The following is a 17712-nucleotide window of genomic DNA, read 5'->3' as shown; positions in this document are numbered from 1 at the left end:
TCAGTCAGAAACATGCAGACACACATCCCCACTCCCACATCCTCCTCTGTCTCACAACCATCTACATAGTTGAATAATGTTAAATCAGCAGTGAAATTAATACATCGACAGCAGATAATAGAATAGGAACAAACAGGGCTAATTACAGCGTGGGATTTACACTGATAAAAAAATATATCATTTTACACGAGAGCATGTCAGCTAATGGCAACCCCTTACTTTATGGACGTTGCGAAAATGCACCACGCACATTATCTCTCAATGTGTAATTAATGCCAGCCATGCCATCAAAAACACAGTCATTTTTCAACTAATGTTCACCATTGCCAAGAGAAAATAGAAAAACATGAAAAAAAGAAGAAAACATCAGAGGCCAATTAACAGCAGCCAATTAGAATGGGAAACCAATGAGCTGTGAGCTCAGCGAGCACAGAGGGCTGCTCTTTAATGAGCTGAACTTCATATACAATATCAGAATGGATCCTGGGCGTTATGGAGGCAGTGTTGCATTCCCTCTGGAATGTGTGTGTCATTAGTCCTTGTCCAGAAACAAACACTGCAGCTCTGATGAGATTATCCTCCTCTTTGCCGGAATGAAGGGGACGGTAATTCATGTTTTTTTACAAAAAACTGTCTGAGCAACAAGGAAGAACCAAATATAACGTCCAGTGACTAGCTCACACGACAGAAAAACAACCCATGGGATTGAATTTTGCTCACACACACTTCAACTTCAGCATATGTATGTATACACACACAGACTGGAAAACTGACACAGATTGGAAAACTGACACTTACTGGAAACACACACAGAATGGGAACAAACAGAATGGGAACACACAGAATGGGAACACAGAATGGGAACACACAGAATGGGAACACACAGAATGGGAACAATCAGAATGGGAACAAACAGAATGGGAACACACAGAATGGGAACACACAGAATGGGAACAAACAGAATGGGAACAAACAGAATGGGAACACACAGAATGGGAACAAACAGAATGGGAACACACAGAATGGGAACACACAGAATGGGAACAAACAGAATGGGAACAAACAGAATGGGAACACACAGAATGGGAACACACAGAATGGGAACAAACAGAATGGGAACAAACAGAATGGGAACACACAGAATGGGAACACACAGAATGGGAACACACAGAATGGGAACAAACAGAATGGGAACACACAGAATGGGAACAAACAGAATGGGAACACACAGAATGGGAACACACAGAATGGGAACACACAGAATGGGAACAAACAGAATGGGAACACACAGAATGGGAACACACAGAATGGGAACACACAGAATGGGAACAAACAGAATGGGAACAAGCAGAATGGGAACACACAGAATGGGAACAAACAGAATGGGAACAGACAGAATTGGAACACACAGAATGGGAACACACAGAATGGGAACACACATAATGGGAACACAGAATGGGAACACAGAATGGGAACACACGGAATGGGAACACACAGAATGGGAACACACAGAATAGGAACACACAGAATGGGAACAAACAGAATGGGAACAAACAGAATGGGAACACACAGAATGGGAACAAACAGAATGGGAACACACAGAATGGGAACAAACAGAATGGGAACACACAGAATGGGAACACACAGAATGGGAACACACAGAATGGGAACAAACAGAATGGGAACAAACAGAATGGGAACACAGAATGGGAACAAACAGAATTGGAACACACAGAATGGGAACAAACAGAATGGGAACACACAGAATGGGAACACACAGAATGGGAACACACAGAATGGGAACACACAGAATGGGAACACACAGAATGGGAACAAACAGAATGGGAACACACAGAATGGGAACAAACAGAATGGGAACACACAGAATGGGAACACACAGAATGGGAACACACAGAATGGGAACAATCAGAATGGGAACAAACAGAATGGGAACACACAGAATGGGAACACACAGAATGGGAACAAACAGAATGGGAACAAACAGAATGGGAACACACAGAATGGGAACAAACAGAATGGGAACAAACAGAATGGGAACACACAGAATGGGAACACACAGAATGGGAACAAACAGAATGGGAACACACAGAATGGGAACAAACAGAATGGGAACACACAGAATGGGAACAAACAGAATGGGAACACACAGAATGGGATCACACAGAATGGGAACACACAGAATGGGAACACACAGAATGGGAACACACAGAATGGGAACAAACAGAATGGGAACACACAGAATGGGAACACACAGAATGGGAACAAACAGAATGGGAACACACAGAATGGGAACACACAGAATGGGAACACAGAATGGGAACACACAGAATGGGAACACACAGAATGGGAACACACAGAATGGGAACTGAAACCGGACGTTTCTTTTCTCTTTCTTTGTGTTCTTCATTTTCCCTCCACTGAAGGCTGCTTTTCATTCCTCTTCAAGAGACTGACATGGAAATTAATCAAAATTACAATTTTAAAGCATCATGCATTATTAGTCCCACTATGATTTATTGCTTTTGAGGAAAAGAATGATTTAGAAATGGAGCTTCTGGGTTGAAAGTGATTAAGTGGTTTTATAGAAATAATAATGAACTGGAAACAACAACAACAAGAGCGATTGACTGAACATCCAGGCAGTAAAACACCAGCCATCTGGCTGTGGATCTGATAACCCCTGTCTACCCCTGTCCCCCCCTCCTTCCCTCCCCTCTCACCAGAGGTGCTGCTGCTGCCACGGTCAGAGCTGTTGTAGGATCCCCCTGTGTGGGCCTCGTGGGCCTGGTTATAGAGGATGGTGGTAGCCATGGGACTGTCCCCTCCTCTATAGTGGTCTGGTAGGGGAGAGGAGGAGGATGGTAAGCATGATGAAGGTGGGTCGCAGGGTAGCATACACTACATTATTGCATTAGAAAAGTACAGATAGCTTATGAAAATGAATGAGAGAAGGGGACATTATGATATCAAAAGATGCATAGAGACTGTTTGAGTTTTAACTGACTAATGATCACAGTTAGGCTAACATAAGTGCTAACATTGTAACAACACATCTAAATAATGATCTTAACCAGCGATGTGTTTAAATGTGTTTCATACACCTCTAATAAGTTGAAATGTCATTTTAAACTGTCACAACAAACAGTCTGGAGTAATATCATGCAAAAACATATTGTTGTCTTCCTAATAGTGCCTAAGACATGCAATTTCTGTTCCACACAAGAGACCATGACCAAACTGAAAACAGTGTTACTAAAGCAGCAGCTCTTTCCTGCAGGTAAGAACAAGGTGACGACACTTTAGATCAGTGCCTGTCAGTTCCAACAGAAATGTTTCTCTCTCCTTCAGATACCTGACACCTGGAGAAAATCCTTACACCTGTTGCAACGTGACTTTACCCAAGAAGAACAACCCAGACTGAAAAGACAGAAACTGACCCAGAATGTAGAGCAGAGATTATATATGAACACAGAGAGGAAAGAGGAGCTAAGTAAATGCATAACAGACAATGAGAGAGAGACTGATGATGGTCTCTATCAATATGACTGAATGTGGGGCAGCAGGGAAGCGAGTGAAAAAAGGAACATTCTTCAGCATGGTGGGTCCATCCACAGAGATAAAGGGAAAGAAAGAAGGGAAAAAAGAAAGATGGAAGGCGGCTATGTTTTGACCTCCTAACCTCCACCGATTCCCACCACACACTCACCCTTGTTTAGCTTGTTCTGCTCCATGATGTTATACTGGTGGAGCTGTGAGGTCATTTCCTGTTGCTTCTGCAGCTGAACCGGGGTGGGTTTCCAGCCGTGTTTCTCGTTCATCTCCCCTCCCCCTCCTCCTCCTCTCCCTCTGTCTCTGTCTGTGTTGATGTTGTTGCCCAGGATAGACGACTGGATGAGCTGTGTGGTGGCGTACGGGGTGGGCTGTCCCCCTGGTCCACCCGGCCCAACGAAGCGTCCGTCCTTCAGGTTGGGGCTGTTGAAGGTCTTCATCTCGTTGATCTTGTTGGAGAGGTCCACGTCTCCGTACACTCCTCCCTCCGGCACCATCAGGTTGGTCTGTTTGCTCTCCATCTGGTTGTTATAGTTGGCGATGCAGTCGGCTGGATAACATGGGGAGCGGGTGCAGGGTGCAGGGTTTAGTCAAAGACCGGACTAGATTCTATAGCTAGGTTCAGAAGAAGAGGTTTGCCAAGTGCACAAACGGCATGAATGGCATTGTATTCAGTTGTATTCACTGGCATCACATTCCGATAAAAAATAAGATGAAAAGATTAACATTTCAGAATGACACAGAAATAAATCAGCCCGAGTCATTTGTACCTTTCAACAGATCACTGTGCCTTCAGTCTAGACATATATATATATATATATATATATATATATATATATATATATATATATTTCAGTGCAAACTACAGTTCATTATGTCAGATATCCCCATCTGGTTCAGTTGACTGGAGCTTTATTACACTTCCCTGTCCTTCTGTCTCAATAATGCCTCCGTCTTATCCACAGCTCAACGTGGGTGGCGTGTCTATCCTTCCTGTCAGGCGCCAGGCGAGGAGGCTTTGCTCATTGAGAAGGACAGTGGAACATGTCTGTATCAGAAGGTTGGAGGGAAGCGTGCAGCAAAGAACAAAGCTCCACTGTCAGATCCAATGTTCTCTGGCTCATAAAATATTCAAATCCTCCAGCAGATCTGAGAGACAGCCTTGCGGTAAATATCAAGGACGGCTGTAGGTGGAACAACCGAGCGCACGTGAACCTCACATTTCCAAGAAGCGAGGGATATCTGAGGCACTTCAGAGGCACTTGTGGAGAAAGGGCCTCTATGTGGTAGATAAAGGGACATTAACTCGTATCCCTCGGCTCCGTCACCTAGCCGCTGATCCTGTTAAACCTTCACAGGGTTTAGGTTGGCCACACAAAGCAGCCAGCACCAGGCATGCTCCTTAACGTCTTATACTGGGGATGAGTGAGAAGTGATTTTAGCATATTACCCCTTCTCAAACAAACTCACACAACGTTAGGGAAATGTAAAACACAGCACGGAATGGATAGTTGGATTAGGTTTTCTCTTGTTGACTGTCATGGATAACTTTAGAAGTTGGGTATGTATTTGATGGGTACAGTGTTTCTTTGTCCTTGAGTAAGATACTTAACCCAGCGGTAGCACAGCACTTAGTACAACACTACATCTACTACAATAAGAGAGTGGGTAAGATACTTAACCCAGCGGTAGCACAGCACTTAGTACAACACTACATCTACTACAATAAGAGAGTGGGTAAGATACTTAACCCAGCAGTAGCACAGCACTTAGTACAACACTACATCTACTACAATAAGAGAGTGGGTAAGATGCTTAACCCAGCGGTAGCACAGCACTTAGTACAACACTACATCTACTACAATAAGAGAGTGGGTAAGATACTTAACCCAGCGGTAGCACAGCACTTAGTACAACACTACATCTACTACAATAAGAGAGTGGGTAAGATACTTAACCCAGCGGTAGCACAGCACTTAGTACAACACTACATCTACTACAATAAGAGAGTGGGTAAGATGCTTAACCCAGCGGTAGCACAGCACTTAGTACAACACTACATCTACTACAATAAGAGAGTGGGTAAGATACTTAACCCAGCGGTAGCACAGCACTTAGTACAACACTACATCTACTACAATAAGAGAGTGGGTAAGATACTTAACCCAGCGGTAGCACAGCACTTAGTACAACACTACATCTACTACAATAAGAGAGTGGGTAAGATACTTAACCCAGCGGTAGCACAGCACTTAGTACAACACTACATCTACTACAATAAGAGAGTGGGTAAGATACTTAACCCAGCGGTAGCACAGCACTTAGTACAACACTACATCTACTACAATAAGAGAGTGGGTAAGATACTTAACCCAGCGGTAGCACAGCACTTAGTACAACACTACATCTACTACAATAAGAGAGTGGGTAAGATACTTAACCCAGCGGTAGCACAGCACTTAGTACAACACTACATCTACTACAATAAGAGAGTGGGTAAGATACTTAACCCAGCGGTAGCACAGCACTTAGTACAACACTACATCTACTACAATAAGAGAGTGGGTAAGATGCTTAACCCAGCGGTAGCACAGCACTTAGTACAACACTACATCTACTACAATAAGAGAGTGGGTAAGATACTTAACCCAGCGGTAGCACAGCACTTAGTACAACACTACATCTACTACAATAAGAGAGTGGGTAAGATACTTAACCCAGCGGTAGCACAGCACTTAGTACAACACTACATCTACTACAATAAGAGAGTGGGTAAGATACTTAACCCAGCGGTAGCACAGCACTTAGTACAACACTACATCTACTACAATAAGAGAGTGGGTAAGATACTTAACCCAGCGGTAGCACAGCACTTAGTACAACACTACATCTACTACAATAAGAGAGTGGGTAAGATGCTTAACCCAGCGGTAGCACAGCACTTAGTACAACACTACATCTACTACAATAAGAGAGTGGGTAAGATACTTAACCCAGCGGTAGCACAGCACTTAGTACAACACTACATCTACTACAATAAGAGAGTGGGTAAGATACTTAACCCAGCGGTAGCACAGCACTTAGTACAACACTACATCTACTACAATAAGAGAGTGGGTAAGATACTTAACCCAGCGGTAGCACAGCACTTAGTACAACACTACATCTACTACAATAAGAGAGTGGGTAAGATACTTAACCCAGCGGTAGCACAGCACTTAGTACAACACTACATCTACTACAATAAGAGAGTGGGTAAGATACTTAACCCAGCGGTAGCACAGCACTTAGTACAACACTACATCTACTACAATAAGAGAGTGGGTAAGATACTTAACCCAGCGGTAGCACAGCACTTAGTACAACACTACATCTACTACAATAAGAGAGTGGGTAAGATACTTAACCCAGCGGTAGCACAGCACTTAGTACAACACTACATCTACTACAATAAGAGAGTGGGTAAGATACTTAACCCAGCGGTAGCACAGCACTTAGTACAACACTACATCTACTACAATAAGAGAGTGGGTAAGATACTTAACCCAGCGGTAGCACAGCACTTAGTACAACACTACATCTACTACAATAAGAGAGTGGGTAAGATACTTAACCCAGCGGTAGCACAGCACTTAGTACAACACTACATCTACTACAATAAGAGAGTGGGTAAGATACTTAACCCAGCGGTAGCACAGCACTTAGTACAACACTACATCTACTACAATAAGAGAGTGGGTAAGATACTTAACCCAGCGGTAGCACAGCACTTAGTACAACACTACATCTACTACAATAAGAGAGTGGGTAAGATACTTAACCCAGCGGTAGCACAGCACTTAGTACAACACTACATCTACTACAATAAGAGAGTGGGTAAGATACTTAACCCAGCGGTAGCACAGCACTTAGTACAACACTACATCTACTACAATAAGAGAGTGGGTAAGATGCTTAACCCAGCGGTAGCACAGCACTTAGTACAACACTACATCTACTACAATAAGAGAGTGGGTAAGATACTTAACCCAGCGGTAGCACAGCACTTAGTACAACACTACATCTACTACAATAAGAGAGTGGGTAAGATACTTAACCCAGCGGTAGCACAGCACTTAGTACAACACTACATCTACTACAATAAGAGAGTGGGTAAGATACTTAACCCAGCGGTAGCACAGCACTTAGTACAACACTACATCTACTACAATAAGAGAGTGGGTAAGATACTTAACCCAGCGGTAGCACAGCACTTAGTACAACACTACATCTACTACAATAAGAGAGTGGGTAAGATACTTAACCCAGCGGTAGCACAGCACTTAGTACAACACTACATCTACTACAATAAGAGAGTGGGTAAGATACTTAACCCAGCGGTAGCACAGCACTTAGTACAACACTACATCTACTACAATAAGAGAGTGGGTAAGATGCTTAACCCAGCAGTAGCACAGCACTTAGTACAACACTACATCTACTACAATAAGAGAGTGGGTAAGATACTTAACCCAGCGGTAGCACAGCACTTAGTACAACACTACATCTACTACAATAAGAGAGTGGGTAAGATGCTTAACCCAGCGGTAGCACAGCACTTAGTACAACACTACATCTACTACAATAAGAGAGTGGGTAAGATACTTAACCCAGCGGTAGCACAGCACTTAGTACAACACTACATCTACTACAATAAGAGAGTGGGTAAGATACTTAACCCAGCGGTAGCACAGCACTTAGTACAACACTACATCTACTACAATAAGAGAGTGGGTAAGATACTTAACCCAGCAGTAGCACAGCACTTAGTACAACACTACATCTACTACAATAAGAGAGTGGGTAAGATGCTTAACCCAGCGGTAGCACAGCACTTAGTACAACACTACATCTACTACAATAAGAGAGTGGGTAAGATACTTAACCCAGCGGTAGCACAGCACTTAGTACAACACTACATCTACTACAATAAGAGAGTGGGTAAGATGCTTAACCCAGCGGTAGCACAGCACTTAGTACAACACTACATCTACTACAATAAGAGAGTGGGTAAGATACTTAACCCAGCGGTAGCACAGCACTTAGTACAACACTACATCTACTACAATAAGAGAGTGGGTAAGATGCTTAACCCAGCGGTAGCACAGCACTTAGTACAACACTACATCTACTACAATAAGAGAGTGGGTAAGATGCTTAACCCAGCGGTAGCACAGCACTTAGTACAACACTACATCTACTACAATAAGAGAGTGGGTAAGATACTTAACCCAGCGGTAGCACAGCACTTAGTACAACACTACATCTACTACAATAAGAGAGTGGGTAAGATACTTAACCCAGCGGTAGCACAGCACTTAGTACAACACTACATCTACTACAATAAGAGAGTGGGTAAGATACTTAACCCAGCGGTAGCACAGCACTTAGTACAACACTACATCTACTACAATAAGAGAGTGGGTAAGATACTTAACCCAGCGGTAGCACAGCACTTAGTACAACACTACATCTACTACAATAAGAGAGTGGGTAAGATACTTAACCCAGCAGTAGCACAGCACTTAGTACAACACTACATCTACTACAATAAGAGAGTGGGTAAGATACTTAACCCAGCGGTAGCACAGCACTTAGTACAACACTACATCTACTACAATAAGAGAGTGGGTAAGATACTTAACCCAGCGGTAGCACAGCACTTAGTACAACACTACATCTACTACAATAAGAGAGTGGGTAAGATGCTTAACCCAGCGGTAGCACAGCACTTAGTACAACACTACATCTACTACAATAAGAGAGTGGGTAAGATACTTAACCCAGCGGTAGCACAGCACTTAGTACAACACTACATCTACTACAATAAGAGAGTGGGTAAGATGCTTAACCCAGCGGTAGCACAGCACTTAGTACAACACTACATCTACTACAATAAGAGAGTGGGTAAGATACTTAACCCAGCGGTAGCACAGCACTTAGTACAACACTACATCTACTACAATAAGAGAGTGGGTAAGATACTTAACCCAGCGGTAGCACAGCACTTAGTACAACACTACATCTACTACAATAAGAGAGTGGGTAAGATACTTAACCCAGCAGTAGCACAGCACTTAGTACAACACTACATCTACTACAATAAGAGAGTGGGTAAGATACTTAACCCAGCGGTAGCACAGCACTTAGTACAACACTACATCTACTACAATAAGAGAGTGGGTAAGATACTTAACCCAGCGGTAGCACAGCACTTAGTACAACACTACATCTACTACAATAAGAGAGTGGGTAAGATACTTAACCCAGCGGTAGCACAGCACTTAGTACAACACTACATCTACTACAATAAGAGAGTGGGTAAGATACTTAACCCAGCGGTAGCACAGCACTTAGTACAACACTACATCTACTACAATAAGAGAGTGGGTAAGATACTTAACCCAGCGGTAGCACAGCACTTAGTACAACACTACATCTACTACAATAAGAGAGTGGGTAAGATACTTAACCCAGCGGTAGCACAGCACTTAGTACAACACTACATCTACTACAATAAGAGAGTGGGTAAGATACTTAACCCAGCGGTAGCACAGCACTTAGTACAACACTACATCTACTACAATAAGAGAGTGGGTAAGATACTTAACCCAGCAGTAGCACAGCACTTAGTACAACACTACATCTACTACAATAAGAGAGTGGGTAAGATACTTAACCCAGCGGTAGCACAGCACTTAGTACAACACTACATCTACTACAATAAGAGAGTGGGTAAGATACTTAACCCAGCGGTAGCACAGCACTTAGTACAACACTACATCTACTACAATAAGAGAGTGGGTAAGATGCTTAACCCAGCAGTAGCACAGCACTTAGTACAACACTACATCTACTACAATAAGAGAGTGGGTAAGATGCTTAACCCAGCGGTAGCACAGCACTTAGTACAACACTACATCTACTACAATAAGAGAGTGGGTAAGATACTTAACCCAGCGGTAGCACAGCACTTAGTACAACACTACATCTACTACAATAAGAGAGTGGGTAAGATACTTAACCCAGCGGTAGCACAGCACTTAGTACAACACTACATCTACTACAATAAGAGAGTGGGTAAGATGCTTAACCCAGCGGTAGCACAGCACTTAGTACAACACTACATCTACTACAATAAGAGAGTGGGTAAGATACTTAACCCAGCGGTAGCACAGCACTTAGTACAACACTACATCTACTACAATAAGAGAGTGGGTAAGATACTTAACCCAGCGGTAGCACAGCACTTAGTACAACACTACATCTACTACAATAAGAGAGTGGGTAAGATACTTAACCCAGCGGTAGCACAGCACTTAGTACAACACTACATCTACTACAATAAGAGAGTGGGTAAGATACTTAACCCAGCGGTAGCACAGCACTTAGTACAACACTACATCTACAACAATAAGAGAGTGTGTAAGGCTGTTTGAGGAGACGGTTGAAGCCAACAATGTAAATGAATCAATGAGTGGGTAGGCAATACTCCTGTAGTATGTGCCACATGTTCAAACGACTGTCCTGTATACCCACGTCTCTTTTACTTTAGTTCAACTTCTAAGCCTACTGTATGTCAAAGGGAGGTTCAGGCCTGGGGTCGGGTCCAAGGCTTGTGGTTAAGTCCTACCTATGTGTGTGTAACCTCAAATCCCTTGTCCCATACCTCTCCCCTCTCCGACAGCTGTTGGTCCTTTATCTCTGTACAGTGTGGAAACTTTGCTCTTTCGATTGTGTGTGTGTGTGTGTGTGTGTGTGTGTGTGTGTGTGTGTGTGTGTGTGTGTGTGCCCATCGGACTTCAGAGCCAAACTCACTCTGTATTGTTTGTAGAAAGTACTGCTGACTGAGAGGCCACCTGGGTGTGTACCATAACTCCCTCTCTGTCTCCATCACTGTCCATCATCTCGTCTGCTCTCTTTACTTTCCTCCCCACTCCCTCGCTCTTTCTCTCTTCCTTTATCTCTGTTTATGCTACTTATCCTCCCCCATCGTTCTTTTTCCTCCCCCATGCCCTTTCTTTCTATGCACTCTTCCAGGTACCCCCCCTCTCTCCACCCATCTCTCCATCTCTCCATCCAGTGTTGGCTGCAGTCTGCAGTCCTGCCCTGACCTCAACCATTGCTCCACATTTCTTAAATAACTGAGCACTTAGTGGGAATGACATTATTGGCTATAACAACAGTATGGAAATTAGCAGAGCAATTCGATTTGCAGCAGAGTAAACCAATAAGGACCTTCCAGGGCACTCCTTTTATTTCCTGCCTAAAACAACCCTGCTTTAACCTGAAATAAATCAAACACACACACTACTCCTACTCCTAAGCCACATATCCCAGGTTTTTCTTCTAGAGACCTCTCAAGGAGAGAGGTATAGAGAGACTCCAGGGAGCTAACCCAGATATGAGATTTCACTTCTCTCTGTTTTCTACCAAATAGATCCGCTTGTTTTGATGATTCTCATCTATGCTTGGTTTTGAGAGCAGGTGCGTGAGTCATGCAACCTGGATATCTGAGGAGGCACAAAGTCTGTGAGAATGGCTGGGTGGTGGTCCTGAGGGGGCTAGGCCCCATGACCCTGAAATATGTTTATTTGTATGCATATCTAAGCATACCTCTGTCTGTATCCTCCAGGTAGTTCTTTAAAAAAATATATATTATTAAATATGCTTCACTTTATCTCTGCTAGAATCTGGGTAAAATATTTTTCAATATATTTAGTTATTGCTTGCTTTTCTGAAGTCTTCTAACCTTGTTATGAGATTGGGAACCCATCTGGGCTAAAGACAACTTTTAACAAGGCTAGTAGTACTACAAAGAAAAAAACTAACACAAAATAAATTAATAATAATATATACAGTACCAGTCAACATTTTGGACACACTTACTTATTCAGGGTTTTAATTTATTTGTAATATGCTCTACATTGTAGAATAATAGTGAAGACATCAACACTATGAAATAACACATAGAATCAGGTAGTAACCAAAAAATATAGTTGATTTTTCAAAGAAGCCACCGTTTGTCTTGATGACAGCATTGCACTCTTGACATTCTCTCAACCAGCTTCACCTGGAGTGCTTTTACAACAGTCTTGAAGGAGTTCCGACATATACTGAGCACTTGTTGGCTGCTTTTCCTTCACTCTGCGGTCCAAACCATCTCAATTTGGTTGAGGTTAGGTGATTGTGGAGGTCAGGTCATCTGATGCAGTATTCCATCACTCTCCTTGGTCAAATAGCAATTACACATCCTGGAGGTGTGTTGGGTCATTGTCCTGTTGAAAAACAAATGATAGTCCCAATAGTCTCAAACCAGATGGGATGGCGTATTTCCACAGAATGCTGTGGTAGCCATGCTGATTAAGTGTGCCTTGAATTTGAAATAAATGACAGACAGTGTCACCAGCAAAGCACCATCAAACCTTCTCCTCCATGCTGAGTTCATCTATTCACCTACTCTGCGTCTCACAAAGACACAACGGTTGGAACCAAAAATCACAAATTTGGACTCCAGACCAAAGGACCGAGTTCCACTGGTCTAATATCCATTGCTTGTGTTTCTTGACCCAAGAAAGTCTCTTCTTCTTATTAGTCTCTTTCAGTACTGTTTTTTTGCAGACATTTGACCATGAAGGCCTGATTCAAGCAGTCTCTTCTGAACAGTTGATGTTGAGATGTGTCTGTTACTTGAATTCTGTGAAGCATTTATTTGGGCTGCAATTTCTGAGGTTGGTACCTCTAATGGTCTTCCAATCCTGTGGCGGTCCACATGAGAGCCAGTTTCATCATAGCGCTCAATGGTTTTTGCGACAGCACTTGAAGAAACTTCAAAAGTTCTTGAAGTTTCCGGATTGACTGACTTTCATGTCTTAAAGCAATGATGGACTGTTTCTCTTTGCCTATTTGAGCTGTTCTTGTCATATTATGGACTTGGTCTTTTACCAAATAGGGCCATCTTCTGTATACCAGCCGTACCTTGTCACAACACAACTGATTGGCTCAAACGCATTAAGAAGGAAAAAAATTGCACAAATTAACTTTTAACAAGTCACACCTGTTAAATTAAATGCATTCCAGGTGACTACCCCGTGAAGCTGGTTGAGAGAATTCCAAGAGTGTGCAAAGCTGTCATCAAGGCAAAGGGTGGCTACTTCGAAGAGTTTCAAATATGTAATATATTTTGATTTGTTTAACACTTTATTGGTTATTGCATGATTCCATATGTGTTATTTCATAGTTTTGATGTCTTCACTATTAGTCTACAATGTAGAATATAGTAAAAATAAAGAAAAACCCTTGAATAAGTAAGTGTGTCCAAACTTTTTACTGGCATTGTTATTATTATTACTATTATAAAAAAAATAACATGACAAACCTGAGGCGGCATGTGCCCCCTGTGCCCCCTATGGGCATGATGCCTCAGAGTTATTTTGATAACTGTTTTAGTCCAGTTTATGTTTGGGTGTGTTATTCCAGTGCGTAGCGTACTCACCTGGGCGGCTGTATGTAGCCAGGTTGCTGTCACTGTTGCCCTGTCCTGCGGTGCAGCAGTTCATGCTACAGTCATTGTGATTGGAGCAGGAGTTGGGCCAGGTATCAGCCAACCAGGGCTGGGTAGCAGACTCCCCAATGTTCAGCAAACCTGGCCTGGAAGGATGGGGCACATAACAGTCAACACTGACTAACAATGGAACATGCTGCCCCACTGTAACACAGGTTTTAGGCAGATCGATGGTGATTCAGTCAATACTAAATTATTATTTTGAAATTGTCACACTTCCCTATGGCTAGGTCCTAGGCTGTTGTTTTACAGAAAATATCACTCCCTCTCCTTCTCTCTCTCTCTCTCTCTCTCTCTCACCTTTCTCTCCCTGCTCCATTGGCCTTGGATGCGTATTAGAGGAGAGCTCAGCTAAATAGATTATGTGCGCTTGACTTGTCCATGGCCAATGACACTGTTTCACTGAGCCCTCGTGAGCATTAGCGATCCGCTCGGATTAGAAAGCCAGATAGAATTCACTCCCGGCATGCACCACAAACGCTCCGCCAGTAGATTCCATGGTGTCACAGAACATCTTTATCATCCTTTAAAGTTTAGTATAAATACACAACTACAGTCAAGGACTGAAAGTACTGAACAAAACGGAGATCAAACGAGGTCATGGACATCTCAACTTTCCCACTACATGCTTCAGAAGAGGAGTACAGTAGGATATCCATCTCCTGTCCTGGTTTCTATCTCCTTTACACCGTCTGAACAGACTACCATCTCACTACTGTCTGAACAAACTACCATCTCTCTACTGTCTGAACAGACTACCATCTCACTACTGTCTGAATAGACTACCATCTCTCTACTGTCTGAACAGACTACCATCTCTCTACTGTCTGAACAGACTACCAACTCTTTACTGTCTGAACAGACTACCAGCTCTCTGCTCGTTAGGGCTGTCCCCGACAAAAAAAAATCTTTGGCGATCGAAAGTCGTCTCTTCTTTCGACCAATCGATTGCTTAATTTTTTTAAATGTGTCATTTTCCATATATAGACACACCCTATGGGTTTTAATAAAATTAACTATATGCATTGAGCTTGTCTGATGCTTTAAGCTTACGGTTTGATGCCTCAAGAGGGCACCAGAGATGTAGATAACCAGACAAAAAAACTTAACCTGACCCAACTATTCTCCTCCAACTCCGGCTGGCTTTCACAGATTCTGCAAAATCAAATCAAATCAAATTGTATTGGTCACATACACATGGTTAGCAGATGTTATTGCGAGTGTAGCAAAATGCTTGCGTTTCTAGTTCTGACAGTGCAGTAATATCTAACAAGTAATCTAACAATTCTACAACAACTCCCTAATACACACAAATCTAAAGGGATGGAATAAGAATATGTACATATAAATATATGGATGAGCGATGTCCGAGCAGTATAGGCAAGGTGCAAAAGATGGTATAAAAATACAGTATAGACAGTGGGGAGAACAAGTATTTGATACACTGCCGATTTTGCAGGTTTTTCTACTTACAAAGCCTGTAGAGGTCTGTAATTTTTATCATAGGTACACTTCAACTGTGAGAGACGGAATCTAAAAGAAAAATCCAAAAATCACATTGTATGATTTTTAAGTAATTAATTAGCATTTTATTGCATGACATAAGTATTTGATCACCTACCAACCAGTAAGAATTCCAGCACTCACAGACCTGTTAGTATTTCTTTAAGAAGCCCTCTGGTTCTCCACTCATTACCTGTATTAACTGCACCTGTTTGAACTCTTTACCTGTATAAAAAACACCTGTCCACACACTCAATAAAAAAGACTCTAACCTCTCCACAATGGCCAAGACCAGAGAGCTGTGTGAGGACATCAGGGGGAAAATTGTAGACCTGGGATGGGCCACAGGACAATAGGCAAGCAGCTTGGTGAGAAGGCAACAACTGTTGGCACAATTATTAGAAAATGGAAGAAGTTCAATATGACGGTCAATCACCCTCGGTCTGTTGCTCCATGCAAGATCTCACCTCGTGGGGCATCAATGATCATGAGGAAGGTGAGGGATCAGCCCAGAACTACACGGCAAGACCTGGTCAATGACCTGAAGAGAGCTGGGACCACAATCTCAAAGAAAACCATTAGTAACACACTACGCCGTCATGGATTAAAATCCTGCAGCGCACGCAAGGTCCCCCTGCTCAAGCCAGCGCATGTCCAGGTCCGTCTGAAGTTTGCCAATGACCATCTGGATGATCCAGAGGAGGAATGGGAGAAGGTCATGTGGTCTGATGAGACAAAAATAGAGCTTTTTGGTCTAAACTCCACTCGCCGTGTTTGGAGGAAGAAGAAGGACAAGTACAACCCCAAGAACACCACCCCAACCGTGAAGCATGGAGGTGGAAACATCATTCTTTGGGGATGCTTTTCTGCAAAGGGGACTGGACGACTGCACCCTATTGAGGGGAGGATGTATGGGGCCATGTATCGCAAATTCTTGGCCAACAACCTCCTTCCCTCAGTAAGAGCATTGAAGATGGGTCGTGGCTGGGTCTTCCAGCATGATAACAACCTGAAACACACAGCCAGAGCAACTACGGAGTGGCTCCGTAAGAAGCATCTCAAGGTCCTGGAGTGGCCTAGCCAGTCTCCAGACCTGAACCCAATAGAAAATCTTTGGAGGGAGCTGAAAGTCCGTATTGCCCAGCGACAGCCCCGAAACCTGAAGGATCTGGAGACGGTCTGTATGGAGGAGTGGGCCAAAATCCCTGCTGCAGTGTGTGCAAACCTGGTCAAGAACTACAGCAAACGTATGATCTCTGTAATTGCAAACAAAGGTTTCTGTACCAAATATTAAGTTCTGCATTTCTGATGTATCAAATACTTATGTCATGCAATAAAATGCAAATTAATTACTTAAAAATCATACAATATGATTTTCTGGATTTTTGTTTTAGTGTACCTATGATAAAAAATTACAGACCTCTACATGCTTTGTAAGTAGGAAAACCTGCAAAATCGGCAGTGTATCAAATACTTGTTCTCCTCACTGTACTATGAGATGAGTAATGGAAGATATGTAAACATTATTAAAGTTGCATTTTTAAAGTGACTAGTAATCTATTTATTAAAATAGCCAAGGATTTCAAGTCTGCATGTAGGCAGCAGCCTATCTGTGTTAGTGACGGCTGTTTAACAGTCTGATGGCCTTGAAATAGAAGCAAATTTTCAGTCTCTACATTTGAACCGATCTGCGTGCCAGGTATGGTCTTCGCATGCACATTTTTATGAAACAGTTTAATTTAATTTAGAATAACGTCTTCATATCTCAAAATTACTGTCATGTGGTTAATAAATATTATATCTACATGTAAATGAAAATGACACAAACCTAAAAAGTATCTTCTATTGCCAACTATATAAAATCATTGCAGCCTGCACTGCAGGTAGAAAATATCCTGATAAAAAGAAATATCCTATGAATCATATTGGCTACACATGGCCTGCCTGCAACAAACTTGAAACATTATATCAACTTTGGGTCCAGCCCGAAGATTGTGCAAGCAAACTTGCAACATTGTATAAAAAAATCTGGGCTC

The 17712-nt window shown here is 42.5% G+C and overlaps 1 protein-coding gene across 5 annotated transcripts in view; it reads right to left on the bottom strand.

The window, feature by feature from the left end:
* Positions 1-17712, bottom strand: part of LOC110503393 (roundabout homolog 1) — a 528269-nt gene that overhangs the window by 22981 nt on the left and 487576 nt on the right. For 4 of the 5 annotated variants that reach the window (XM_036961721.1, XM_036961723.1, XM_036961722.1 and 1 more), the window contains 3 exons: positions 14105-14259; positions 3728-4120; positions 2742-2858 (listed from right to left, as the gene is read on the bottom strand). In XM_036961721.1, coding sequence (XP_036817616.1) covers positions 2742-2858; positions 3728-4120; positions 14105-14259 — 665 coding nt within the window. The remainder of the gene's footprint in view (positions 1-2741; positions 2859-3727; positions 4121-14104; positions 14260-17712) is intronic. The other variant, XM_036961725.1, reaches the window with a different exon arrangement.

Source organism: Oncorhynchus mykiss, chromosome 24, assembly GCF_013265735.2.
Source record: "Oncorhynchus mykiss isolate Arlee chromosome 24, USDA_OmykA_1.1, whole genome shotgun sequence".
NCBI lineage: Eukaryota > Metazoa > Chordata > Actinopteri > Salmoniformes > Salmonidae > Oncorhynchus > Oncorhynchus mykiss.
Note: the sequence above shows the minus strand (reverse complement) of the source record. Positions and strands in the feature narration are given on the sequence as shown.